The sequence below is a fragment of the Ceratosolen solmsi genome, unplaced genomic scaffold (assembly GCF_000503995.2).
Source record: "Ceratosolen solmsi marchali unplaced genomic scaffold, CerSol_1.0 scaffold9, whole genome shotgun sequence".
NCBI lineage: Eukaryota > Metazoa > Arthropoda > Insecta > Hymenoptera > Agaonidae > Ceratosolen > Ceratosolen solmsi.
The window spans coordinates 521,721-536,436 of record NW_011948452.1 but is presented as its reverse complement, the minus strand read 5'-3'; the positions used below and the strand labels follow the sequence as shown (position 1 = coordinate 536,436).

Genomic DNA, 14,716 nt, shown 5'->3' with positions numbered 1-14,716 from the left:
ATACAAATATATGTTTTATTATATTAACTTTTAAGGATAAATAAATTTAGATTTAAAATATCCTTTCATAATATTAGAAGAAATTTTCAATATACAAAGTTAAATAATTCTAATGCACTAATAGTAAATAATTTTAATAATAGGGATATATTAATAATAGGAATATTTAAACATGCATTCTAATTATGTTTCATTGGCACGCAATGATTTTAAGTATGTTCAATTCAGAAGGAGAGGTAATTCTTTATATTATAATTTACAAATGTTTAATATAAATTTATCAATGTCATAATATTATACCGTATTATATAATATATAAAAATTTTGAATTTTTACTAACAGAAAATAAATAATTTTCTACATAAAATAATAGTTCAATATGTTTTCAAAATCTTTTGCATGGAAAGATATTAAAAGATCTATCGACATTATTTCTTATATATTTTTTAACTTGAAAATAATTTTGATATAAGGTAACAATAGGATTTTCATTCCCATAGGAAATAAAAAATGTTTAGAATTAATTGCAAATATTATAGATTTTGTTCTTGCATTGTGGACATTGGTTGTGTTTTATACTTAAATTAATTAGAAATTGATGAAGATTAATGACTTATAATAATTTTAAAGTTAAAAATTATTTTAATATTACAATAATTAAAATAAGTCTAACATTAAATCAGTTGAAGCAGTAATCAAATATTGTAAGAGATAAATGTTCCCTTTTTTATTGAGATCTCGCGAAGTGCAGAAACTTTATTTCTAGATGTTTCATTATTCAATTTGATAAAGTGACTTACAAATTTAAATAATAGTATTTATTGTATAATACTTGTTTTTTGCATTACTTTCCATTTATATATATAATTGGAATCATGTAAATGGACACAATATATGTATATATATATATATATATATATATATATATATATATATATATTATGTCCATTTACAAGATATACAATATTTTATAAGGATCTTTATAAATTTAAATGCATGGAATTTTTCAGTATAAAAGATATGTACGCCATCGTAGTTTAAGAACCAAGATAACTTGTAATATAATCATCATATGATAGTTGCAAGTCAAAATACTCATTGCTGAAGAATTTTTATTCAGTATTAAGGTACAATATCTTATGTTTCTTAAATTCATTTCGAAAATTATTTGTGATAATGTGAAGAGAAAATCAGAGTATAATGTATAGTTATTCAACTTTTTAGATGAGGGCATGTATGTTGTCAAATATTTTTCATCTTGGCCAGTCTATTTGTATAACAAGAAAATATAATATGTATATTATGGAAATTGTTTTGTAGTCTATTAATTTTTAATTTTCTAAGTATAAATAAAGCAATTGTATATTTTATGTAAAAGAATTACCTAAAATGTACATAAAATAACTGTAACAACAATAAATTTGAATTATGAATAAATCGACTGTTTTATTTTACAGATAAAGCTATAATATAATATAAATTTCTAAGATGAGATATCAGTACCATATTTAGAAAACAATAAACATAAAGCAATAAAAGTGGCATTAAAAATCGCAATTACATTCTGCAGTGATATTTTAATATTAAAATGAAATTATAAAATAATTATTAAAAATTAATTGTAATAATTTTTTGCATCATGATGTTTTGTCAAATAAAAATTACAGTAAATTATAATTTGTAAATATAAATTTTAAGTGTGTGTATTTAATATAATATTTTACATACAATAAAATATATACAATAAAAAGTAAAAATATAATAAAATGCAGGCAATAAAGATTTTTTTATTGCATCAGATGTAACTAATGATACAAGAATATAAATCAAATAAAAAATAAAACATTTCTATACAAAGCAAAATTTAGTAACAATTTCTTTTAAATTATTTAAGAATTTAATTTTCTCATCCCATATATTTATTAAAAATAGTGATTTCTAAGGAAAAAAATTTGTACATATTTGGTATAATAAAATACTTTCGTATATTTCAATATTTTTTTGGTATGTTCTAAATGTTATAATTTTATTCATATATTTATTTAAAATGTTTCATGTATAAAGGTGCGAGGATACTTCATTGATTATCAAAGCAACCCGTTTATCGAGATAAATTATTTTTCTCCTAGTATGGGACTTCTACTCACGTAAATTTGAGCTCTTAAAGAACAAAAAGTATGGACTTTCTAAGGATATCTGACCTACCATACAACTTGCTTATTGTTTTTCTTGTGAGAAAGTCGGAAGCAAGTTTCTTATTGAAACATTCATGAAGGGAATGTGTTATTGTTATGTAAAAATTCCTGGGAATTTCTGGTGCATTTCATTGTATTATGGTTATAAATTTCTCGTTTAAAATGCTTATATATTTAATATATTTATGATTTTTGTTGTTTTTTATTAACTGGGTAATTGAAATATGGCCGAGTATAATACAATTTGAATACTTTCATTGAAATTTATTACTGATTTTACTCTTGCATAAATAAGATATACATAAATATATACATTTACTTTGCGAAAGATGCATAACCATTTTAATTCATATTGCAATAAATATCATATTAGATTGTCAATTTTATTTAAATTAATTTATTTTTTAGTATAACTTTAATAATTTTAATGATTTTCAATTAATATATAACTATAAAATTTATAAAATTTAGTTTATATTTATATTGCATATATCAATATATAAAACTTATATCGAATATAAAAATATTATTAAACAATATTAAATTTCTTAGGAGTTATAGTACATTTATAACGCGTAATTCAAAATATGGTGTAAATCAATAATGAAAATTATGCGTAAAAATTATGAATAATTATATAAATATTTTAATAAATAATGAGATTCAAATAAAATATTTATCTTAATAGTAATTTCAATGAACTCGCAATGCAAGATGTTTTCGCGAATTTATTGATTCCTAATCACTAACTTTATGATAAATATATTTATTTGTCGATGGCGTAGAAGTAAGGATTATCGACTATTATACTTACAGCAAGTATCAGCAAAAGCAAAATAAAATATACAAAAACAGCACAGTATCACACCTGCGCATCATTCACATAAGTGCTTTCCGGGTGAGAAGCGATTAACGAAAATCGTGTGAAATTGTTGTTGATTGAATATGTATGAAAAATAGACACTGAAAGTGCTCCTTCTTGTAGGTTTCACACGAGGTCTTATTCATGTAGTCTCCCTCTTTTTTTAGTGATTGTCATATTAAAAAACTATCACTCTTAACTAGAAGACCTCCTTTGCATTTAATGAGTATGCAGCTATATAATGAATATCAGATATCTAAATTTTATTTCTTTTGTATTTTAAAGCACGTAATATGTTTTAGTAGATCTTGTATCAATGGCTTAATATACTTTGTAGAAGCTACAGTGACTATTTTATAATTATAATTTTTTTGTAGATATTTCGTTTCGTGTCATATTACAATGAACAAACTATGTATTAATAGAAAGAATTGAACTTTATTTTATAAGTACTTTATATATATATATATATATATATAATATTGATGTACTTTATCTCAATTAAAAATAGGAAATTACAACTATTCTCGGATACTAATATTATAATAATTATATTACATTCGATTAAATTTTCGAAAATTTAATATTTAATTATAAAGCATAATTTATATATCATTAATGTTATTTTTTATTTTTAAAGTAATATAAAATTTATTTCGTTTGTATTCAATAATATATTTATAGATGTCATATTATATTTTACAATAAATTGTCTTTATCAATATAATTTTGTAAGTGTGATGATTTAATATAATATGGAAAAAATATTGAAAAGTTACAATTAAAACGTTCTTTTATAATTTTTAAATTATTATATAAAATCATTTTAATGTGTATTTACTTTTAAATTAATTAAAACCTAATCATAAAATACAGATCATAAACAAATATGTAATATATGGTTATTTTTTAAATATATAATAATCTACATTTACAAATTATTGCAGCTGCTTCATGAATAATTTTTCACGATCAGTAGTTAAGTAATTCTGAAAAATAATTGAAATGTAAAAAATCAATTACTTTTCAAATATTTTATATAACGATAATAGCTTAATTTTTCATTGAAATTTTACGTTTTAGAAATAGAAAAATATTTAATAATATAAAAGTTGTATGTGATAATAGACTTAAGATACTGTTCGTATTAGAACACGCACTTAGAAATATAAAGTAGTTGGCGTTATCGCAATAAATTATCTCAAATAAACATATTGTTCTATTCAATTCTATTAATAAAAGAATATCATTTTATAACATATTTATAAAATATTTTAACAATTCATAATATATTTTAGTAGAATTGTTTAATATATTAAACATGAAAAAAATTTATACCAATTTGTTTATGTTTTATATATTTCCGGCTACATATAAAATGACCATACATTCTACACTATCAATACTATCACGTTAGAAGTTAAATACTAAGAGAAACTAATAATCATAGAGTTCATTTCTAATAATTCATTCATCTAGTTAATTTCGTCCATCCTTATTTATAATGGCGTACTTGAACAATCGCACAATGATAATGACTAAAAATATCTCGAGTCTAATTCAGTCACCGCATGTGAACATCCTCTTAGCTATTTAATACCGTATTATAATTTTTTATGTTTTGTTGCTTTAATAGAAAAGAAAAATGCTAAAAGAATTAGATAAAGAAAATGAAAGGTAGCCTTGACGAACCATTACTATTAACTTTTTTTTATTTAATATAAGTAAATTATGTTATTAACAGTGGATAAATTATTAACATATATAATACGGTTATACGGTGTCATAAGCATGCAAATTTATTATTTTTTTTTATGAGTATTGTATATTGTATATTATTTAAGTAAACAATTTGACAGGGTTATGCATCAATAAAAAAGAATATTGATTGTATTATTCAATTTACAATTTACAATTACAATTACAAATACAATTTTGAATGATACATAGTCAATCTAATAATATTTAAGCTTAACTATAAGATCCTACACACGTACGTTTTTTAAATAACTTTGTAATTTAGATTATGTATAGTTATTTTATGATGATAGTTGACTTTTTAAAATTTACTATGATTAAAGTTGTACAGTTCGTGAATTTTTTACAAAAAAAGCTTTAAATGATTTTTAAAATATTTTTAATGTATTTCATAATATTTTGATATATTTAATAATATTTTTAAATAGTATATCCTAAAGCGAATTTTATATAATATTTCTTAACTGAATTAATTATTTTATAAAACATTTCGATTATGAAGGTTTCTTGACATAAACATTGCAATTTTAACTGCTAATTTAAAAAGACTAACGGTAATTCGAATGTATAAAAATTATAAATGAAATGTTTAAATCATTTATTTCAGTAATATATTTCATTAAAGTTAGTATTAAAACTATCGACTCACTTTAAAGAGTTTTTGATTAGCTGATGATTGATCAGTAGCTATCACAATTTTAATTAGTAGTAGTCTTTCATTTTCTGGTTCACGATAAAATTTGAAAATGAGATACTAATCACTCAATTCTAAATGTTCTCTTGGGTTGATAACCATTAAATGATTTTTCTGAATTATTATTTGACAAGTAAAGAAGGCTTCTTATATTATATTTATCATGATTTTGATTTCATGTTAAACAATGTAGTTTATTATAATGAATTTTATTCGAAATAAGCACACGGCGGCCTCCCGCGGCCTTTATCAGCGGCTTGAGGTCATAACGCCGCCATTCTATATTTTTTCTCAGTATGCGTTTCGAACGCATTTCAATAAGTTGTGTTGCTGGAACTTTTCGTAGTAAGATTACATTTTCAAAGCTTATTTTCCTTGGAACAATGCTTGTGTAAGATTTGAAGGTGGAAAGTGTTTTTATTTAAATGTCATACTCTTATTATTAATAAGCATATGATTTTTTCAGGTTTGACCTTAATTTAACTTGTTAATTAGTTTTCCTTTTTGCTTATTCTATTTATCATCAAATTCGCTCGACCACAGTTCTTTGTTGCTTTCTTAATTCTTGTGCAATTTTATTGTACTTGCTATTTAATTTATTTTTATTCTTAGTATATTTGAATTTTTCAGTTTTTTATTTCCTTTTTGACTGATAAATCTTTAAATATTTTATTGTTTCTTACCAGTTTCTGTTTTTAAAATTTTCACTTCAAAGAAGTTTCTCAAAATAATATTAAATATTTATTTACATCTAACGATATTTAATATTGTCTATAGATATTTAATTATAATTTTGCTTTATGCATCCGTATTCATTTGTATTGAATGTGAACAAAAAAACGAAAAATTATTGTTCAATTTACGTTTGTAATGTTAACTATAAATAATCGTATTAAAAAAATTTTTAACCATCCGTATAAATTTTAATCTTTTTAAAAAACATTTTAATACACTTTACAATATTTTAGTTGTTAAAATAATATCTCAAAATTTTAGAAAATAATTTAAATAAACCAGGAAGAGTTTATATTCTTAATTGTTATTTAATGCATATGAATTATAAAGGTTAAATTTTAGGTATATATTTTAAGAATGTATCATGAAATTTTTAAAAATGTCTAAAACTAATATAATAAATTCTAATAGAAATCAAAATTACTACTTAGTATTAAGTAAAATTATAATAATTATTTAAATAAGAATATGAAATAATTTTATTATTGCTTTTGATTTATGCAAGAATATAAATTTTTAATTGGTTGCTTATTTTTTTGTATAAAATTTATTTATTTATACAAATAACATAACTGAAGATAATTGTAAAATTTAAAATATTTAAATTTTTACAATTTATGATATAAAAAAGAAGGGTTCGTTGAAATCTATAATAATCTGTTGTATAAAATATATTTTTCTTGATGAAATTATTAAATATTTCAAATATATGTACCAATAACGTTTTATATTTTATATTATTTTATCATATTGGAAATATGTCAAAAATCAAAGAATTTAAGTAATTTATTATATATTAATATTTAAAGAATTGTACATCCATATATGCTTCCAACATATGTAGAGTTAATAGAAAATAGGATTAGTATATTCAGTTTATATTTTAAATTAATCCATCAATCTCAAAATTTGATAAACTGTCGAGAAAAATCTAATTTTTGCATTAAATTGAAATTCATTTCAGTTTTAAATTCACGTGGTTATACTTCATATATTAAGTAATATATGTATTATTTATAAAGAAACTAAATTTACTTTATATTTGACCATTTTTATCAATCTCATGTTATATATGTAAAATCAATATTAAAATATCTATTAAATATAAAAAGTAGATTGGAGATCAATAAGTGTGTTTTATTTTAATCTAAAGATTGATTGTAAAACAATTCTACAAAAAAGATACTTTATTTACGAAACATGGATCGCGACTGATACGTTTTGTACATTATTATTAGTACATTGTACTTTTGTACATTATTAGTATTTAAATTTCATTTGTAACATAAAAACTGAATGTAAATAATATTTAATGTTTTAAAACTCTTTACATATAGTATAGAAAATACGAAACTAATCAATGCTTGATATATTTCTTTAAGATTATTAATCAACGGTTCTATTTTACTTGATTTATTGATATTTACTTGTGTACTAATGTAATTTCTTGGTTTTTAATATTTTTAAAAAAGTGAAATTATGATTATCTATAACCTTCATTCACGAGTATTTTATGGGTCAGTTTTCGAAGAAAAAATTGAATTTAAAAAGATAATTTAATGTTTAGAAATTGGAATTTATTTACTTTTAATCGAATTTATAGGCATTTTTTTATAAAAAATTGGCTAAATTTCAATTCACACTAATTCAGTTAAACTTTCAGAATAATAATTTGATATCTACAATTATATTATTATAAGAATAATACCAGTATAGTTTTTAAAAATTATAGGATTTTTTTGAAAACTACTAAAATTTTTATTTATTTATTTGTTTATATTGATTTTTTTTAATAAAAAATTTATTTTAGTTGATAATTCAAATAGTAATATTTAAAAATGTTATTCTGTTTCTAACAACTGACAGTCATAAAAATAATGTTTTATTGCAAGAGTTGCATACACGTGTATAATACATTAGATTTAGAATCTATTTTAAGCATATAGTATATTAAATTAATAAATGTTTATAATTAAAATTTTGTTAATTTTTTTTTAATATTGATTGATCTTGGGCATTAAATATCATTACTATTCCATTTCAACTTCTTGTTGATATTCATTAATTTGGAGGTTGCGTTTAGAAAATAGTTTTATATTATGTTAATACGAATTTGGTTATAAACTGTTAAAAATTTATAGTTCAAAAGGAATACTTTTATTTGTTTTATATTATTATACTGTTGATAGTATAATTACAAAACAAATTTTATTTATATAATTCGGTAAGGTGAAGCTGAACATCGCGGTAAATACCTGAATGAATTTCGTATTTTCATTCGTGTATATTCCTCTTCTTCCTGACTCATTTCCTGTCTGTTCAACGGCCCCTTAAATATTTAAGTACTTAATTTGCCATATCTTTGGTATTTTTACTAGTACAAATACAATTAAGGTATTTGTATGCGTTTTTCTTAAATCTTATTGCAGTTTATTATTATTTTATAAATCTTTTTCGTTAATTTTGTCTTCAAAAAGAAATTTAAAATCAAGTAATCATGTATTTATATTAATGATTTAAGCAAAATTCTTATTTAAAAATATTATTCTTTTTTCCTATTATGTTGTAATAGGAAGAATAATAATGTATAATATAAAAGTAAAATATTTGATTATTTCCCCAAGTCTTGTAAGATTCTTCTCGATTATTAATGATTATTATATAATTACAATTATTCTGAAGTTACACATTATTTTTGTGAGACACAGTAAAATATTTTAATAGTATTATTATATTTCATAGATTAAATAATGAACCTAAGATTATAATATTTTAATTAACCATTATATGAACTGTATTCAAAATTATAGTAACAATTATTATTTATGATTAATTTATTAAAAATATATTATGATTTAGTAAATATTTAAAATTTTCACATATTATGATTGTAGCTACTGTAATGTGTCTGTAAAATGTTCAATTATAAAAATAATATAAATGTATGTAGACTAATTACTTTTATTATTATGTTATCGTGTTATGTTAATAATAGAAAAATATACATTAGTATTAAAATTTTTTATTATTATTTAATAAAAATTGAGTTATCCTTTTTATGTGAAATTTTAATAAATTTTGTATTACTGCAACTTGTGTATTATTATATTTGATCAATATATTATTATAAGAGACTTTTATTATATGATAATAATTTCAAAGATAAAAAATGTTTTTATTTTAAATAAAAATAGAACGATTAAATGTTAACGTACTTCAAATGATATTGTTAGATATCTTATTTGAATTTTTTCGACTCTTTAAAGGCGCATAGTCTGGTTGAAAGAAATAAGAATCATATTGCATCAGTCAGGTGCAAGAGGAGTGCACATTACTAGCTGGCAGCTGTTTTCCGCTCTAGGGCCAGACGTTAACAAACTTTTATTTCTTTATCCTTTTCTAATTTCAGGCATCGATGCACTCCGTGATGGTAGTCATTATCTCAGTGTTAACATCTTGGGAAAAAATTCAAATATTCGCAGTAATCTATTCTGCTTGTGTACTGTTATTTATTAGCATTTCAAAATGTTTAGTTTTATTTAAAAATATTTATCGTAGTATCTAAATACATTTTTTTTGGAAAAAAATTGAATAAGAATCTGATTAATTAATCGGTGACTACTTTGTTTACACCCCTCATATAAGTTAAAGCTACTAAGTGTAATGCAATCACAATCAAGTTGAAATTACTTTAATGAAATTCTTTCAATGTTCAAAACCAATACATTTTTGCAATACTAAAATTTTTGAAAACAATAATAAATACTTCTGATTCTGCCTTTTACTTGCAATATACATAAATATACTTATATATTATTTTTCAATGAAAAAATCATAAATTCTGGTGCTAAGTATAATGATAGTTTTTTATAAAATAATATTTTTTAATAGATTTATATATTAATTTAAAATATTTCAAAAGTATTTTTATTATATAAAAATATTTATAGATATCTATACAATGTTTGTTATACTTTATTTAAATTTACTGACAGCATATTTAATTATTTATTGTAATTAAATATTTGTGCCATATTATCCTATTCAAATCACATATATATTATGCAAATTTGTAGCTTATAAGAATTATGTGACTTTATATAGGTTGGGTTAAAAAATAGGCTCACTTGTTTGAAAAAGCAACTCATAATACGGGAAGAAAAATCTGACTATGAGCAATATCCAGTAATTGTACATTCGCACAATCATCTATTTATTACATTTGCCAACCGCCGGTGTCAAACGCTTTAAGCTCAATCATCCTTTCCCTTTGATTCATCTCTATTGCTATTTCTCTGATAGAGTGCCGGTTAATTTGTTGAAATGGTAATAAAGTGATTATTAACATTCACATTTTAGACTTCATGAAGAAAGTAAAAAACACAGTAATCGATAAGGCGACTCTGAATATATCTGTGGAGGTGCTGGACTTGGCAAAGTGGAAGGTTATTCCGGACCTATCAGAAATCAAAAGTCAACCCGGAGATGGTAGCGTTGATGCCTCGATCGAAGATGAGCCAGAGGATTGTAGTCCAGCAGTCAACTATGATACACCCAGGATATCGAATGTCGTTGAACATCATTTAGAAATTAAATCTCAGCAACTTATTTGGAACCAGGTCGCTGATAGTACCCCGACTGCTAGCACTGGAAACGTGAGTATACAGGTTTGTTGACTATCTATGATAAATATGTTTTTCATTATGTATTATTATTGTGTAAAAAAATTTCTACACATGTAAAGGGAGAAACAATTTTTTAATACCATAATCATAATATTAGTTTTACTATTAATCTTACTATATAATTATTTACTATAATCATAGTTTTTTCTATTATCTTTCTGAGGACACAATTACTTTAATCTATTCGGTCGCCCTATTCTCCGTTTTATTAAATATTCTTCATAGTATCTGGAATAATTAAATATGCAACAATACTTTCATGACTTTCGTTCTATCTCACTTATGCTGAACAATAAAGTATTCTTATAAACTAAGATTTTATTTATTAATTTGTCAAAACAGACTAATTCTCTAATAAATTAATATAATTTATAATTAAGTTTGAATGTAACCAAAACATAAACTTATTGAAAAGATGTTTCTTAATATACTTATTGATTAATTAATCGCGTTTAAATATTTCATGATATTATCATTAATTTATTTGATTACTGACAAGATATGTGTAGCAATAATCATAGATATCAATAAGATAAAGATAGATTAAATTAATTACAAAACTTACGCATTTAACTAAATTACACTTTATCGGTTGAAAGAAATTAAAATTTGTTCGAAATCATCATTCCTTAAAATTAAAGGAAAAAACTAAAGAATTTATATTTATTCGAGCTTCAGCTATTCATTTAAAACAAATTTATTCAGATTTATGATCAAATTCATACATAATTTTATCTTGAACTAACGATTTGCCTGATAAAAAGTAGGCAGATGTGAATAGTTATGCAATTTCAATAATATAAATATTGTATTAATTAAATATAAGCATTGTATCTTGTATAAAACATTAAACTTTTTTATTAATATGATTAATATCAAATAATCAGTATTAACAGTGCATTATATTTTTATATTTTTAAACATAAATTTTATGTGAAATGCTATAAAATATCAGTTTTTAATTTATTTAGTTTAATTTTATTAAATTTTTATCTGGTATTTAAAAATTTTTTAATTTTATTAATTAGAATATATAAAGTATATTTATATATTTATTGGATATTTATCTATATTATGTATATTTTTACTAATTTGGTATAATATTGAAATAAGAATGTCATGTGTTAGAGCAAAATGTTGAATTACATAAAATATATTTTTATGCGATCAATTATTTCTTATACATCTGTAATTATTATGAAACTTATTTAAAATTAATCTTTGCTTGTACCAGATTGTATTGTAAATTAATATAAATTATTTTTAAAGATATTTAATTTTTATACTGTATTAATTATTAGGAGGAAATTTATTAACATTCTTCTTATTATTTATTTAAAACTGACGAAATTTTCGTAAATTAAATTAAAATAGTAGTTTTATAAATAAAAAATATATTATTTAAGAAAATTATTATTAAATACAAATCCATTCATGCATTTGTAATCAAATGCTTTGTTTATTTTCTAAGCGTAATTTTATCATTTTATTTGTGTATGATTACGAGATAATGTATCATTTATAAAATAGAGAGAAATTAAAATAGATATTGAAGACAGGAAACCAGTTTCTAGATTTTAAAATAAACTCTATTCGTTCTTGTATCCGTAATTGAATAATAAGCATTAATAATAAGTATAAGTCAGTAATATGATAAAAAATTCGAATATTTAATTTAAGAAATCGATATAACTCTAAATTGTTCGTTTTAACTTTACTCATTGTTCTTTAATTTTAGTTTTTTATTCGGATATATATTAAAAATTGAAATAATTGACGAGCGATAATTAAAATTTATATATAAATGGATAAATGTAAAATTAAAAATAATTTTTGAATTCTGAATCAGCAGTACATTCAGATTTTGATGTTGCAGATGGTAACAATAGAGATGGAAATCAAAAAGCGGTTGAAGCAAAGTATTAATGACAATCAACGCAAGGAACTAGTTGCACGTTTTTCTAAACTTTCTGTTGAAAGAAACAGATTTAAGTGTTCGAGTAACTTACCACAGGTCTTTCAGGTAAAATATCTTGGATCACACGATGCCCGCGGTCTTTGGGGCATCAAACACACCCGGAAGCCCGTTGACAACATGGTTGCTTCAGCCAAGTCTTTGCCTATCGGTACTATTCTGCCCTTTGTTAAACTCATTATCAATGATGATGAAGTCGGGATCCTACCTCTCGACAAGTACCGCATTACTATCCACTCCAGGATCTATCCCATTGAAAGTATCTCATATGGAGTGCAGGACATCGTTTACACGAGAATCTTTTCTATGATTATCGTAAGAGAGACTGATGATTTTCGGAAAATGTCGCCCTTTGAGTGCCACAGCTTTGTCTGCGAATCTAAACATCATGCTAGGCAAATCACCTATGCCCTAGCAACTGCCTTTCAGGTATATTCACAGCATGTGAAGCAAAGCATTAATAATCCAATAAAAAGTTAAACCAAAAGATTTACTATCCAGCTAAGCAATCCAAATAAAGTTGAGATAGATTTTATTTTAAAACTTGATAAATATGTAATTAATATTTTGACTTTCGGATTCATTTTACAGAAGAAACAATATAGTGGATCTAGATGAACCTGATTTCTTGATCGAAATTAGGTCATAAATAGACGCGTAATAAACTGAAAATCTCTTATTTCGGTTCAAATTTAATAAGAAATCAATTCTATTATTATGAGTATAAAATTTCTTGTACATAAATATAGAAGTATAACAAATAGTAATATTTTACTTCACAGCTACTGCAAATATAAAGAAGTATCATTTTATCATCTGTAATATTTCGGTCATAATACTATCATATTTCTGACATGATATTGTCATTATCAATTCATATTTTTCATGGGTATTACTTTTTTTAAGTTATAAATCAGATAGTTTAGATTCCATGTCTGTCGAAACTACAAAATATTTTTAAATTTATTATATTGATAATTACTAGTACAAGTACAATAATGTAATATAGGTAAATATAATTTGTATTTATATCTATTTTCATTTGTTCTGAAAATTGTACAACGACTTAAATATCCTTAAATACTTTTAATAGTGTGCTAAAACAAAGAAAACGTTCAAATATAATATGATGTATAAATAAAAATATAATAATTAATTGTAATAAAACTGCAGCTATTTGTGATGTTTTTCTAAATATAATACCTCGCTAGGACCATTCAACATATATCTGAATAAAATAAAAATTTAATATTACGAATTTACAAATATTGTTAGTATTTAAAACTATAAATTTATATAAGATAATTTGAATTATTGATTAATATTGAAAGTGATTTTTATTGAGGAAATTATTTTTATTAAAAATTTTTTAAACTTGGATAAAAGTGGATAAAAGAAATTTCATTTTGAATGCATAATTTATTATTATAATAAATTATGAATATGCAAAAAAATATACAAATAAAATAACATTTTTAAATTTAATAGTTTTTTAATTTATGGGCATAAAATGTTTTTTTTTAAAACATAAGTAATTATATCAATAACAGATATTTATTATAAATAAATATTAATATAGTACACTAATATACATTTGACAATTTATTATAAATATTTTTAATTATGTTATTATTTAAATTAAGATAATCCTTTTAATTAAACGATGAAGACAAATGTCTTTATGTCTAAAAATTTATATATAAATTCATTTTATAAAAAATAATTAATTTTTATCTATAAGTTATATCGATTGTAAAAAATAGAAATATTTAATATTCAAAACATTTTCAATAAGATTTTACAAATTCTAAA

The 14,716-nt window shown here is 22.0% G+C and overlaps 1 protein-coding gene across 3 annotated transcripts; it reads left to right on the top strand.

Annotated features, from left to right (window-relative positions):
- The first annotated feature begins 10,577 nt into the window (after nucleotides 1–10,577).
- On the top strand, nucleotides 10,578–13,613 carry LOC105366658 (uncharacterized). 3 transcript variants are annotated; one of them, XM_011505177.1, is made up of 2 exons: nucleotides 10,578–10,899; nucleotides 12,953–13,613. In XM_011505177.1, exons 1-2 carry the CDS (start codon nucleotides 10,609–10,611, stop codon nucleotides 13,382–13,384), a joined length of 723 nt encoding a protein of 240 aa, XP_011503479.1. In that variant the 5' UTR covers nucleotides 10,578–10,608; the 3' UTR covers nucleotides 13,385–13,613. The 3 variants fall into 3 exon arrangements, with proteins under 3 accessions (XP_011503479.1, XP_011503477.1, XP_011503478.1); XM_011505175.1 differs by having other exon boundaries at nucleotides 10,578–10,911; nucleotides 12,806–13,612; XM_011505176.1 differs by having other exon boundaries at nucleotides 12,806–13,611.
- The last annotated feature ends 1,103 nt before the right edge of the window (nucleotides 13,614–14,716 follow it).

Bases quoted from the DNA above. Each gene is read 5' to 3' on its own strand.
- LOC105366658 (XM_011505175.1), top strand. From the start codon at position 10,609: ATGAAGAAAGTAAAAAACACAGTAATCGATAAGGCGACTCTGAATATA. The intron at 10,912-12,805 runs GTTTGTTGACTA...TTGATGTTGCAG, and splicing joins CTGGAAACGTGAGTATACAG to ATGGTAACAATAGAGATGGA.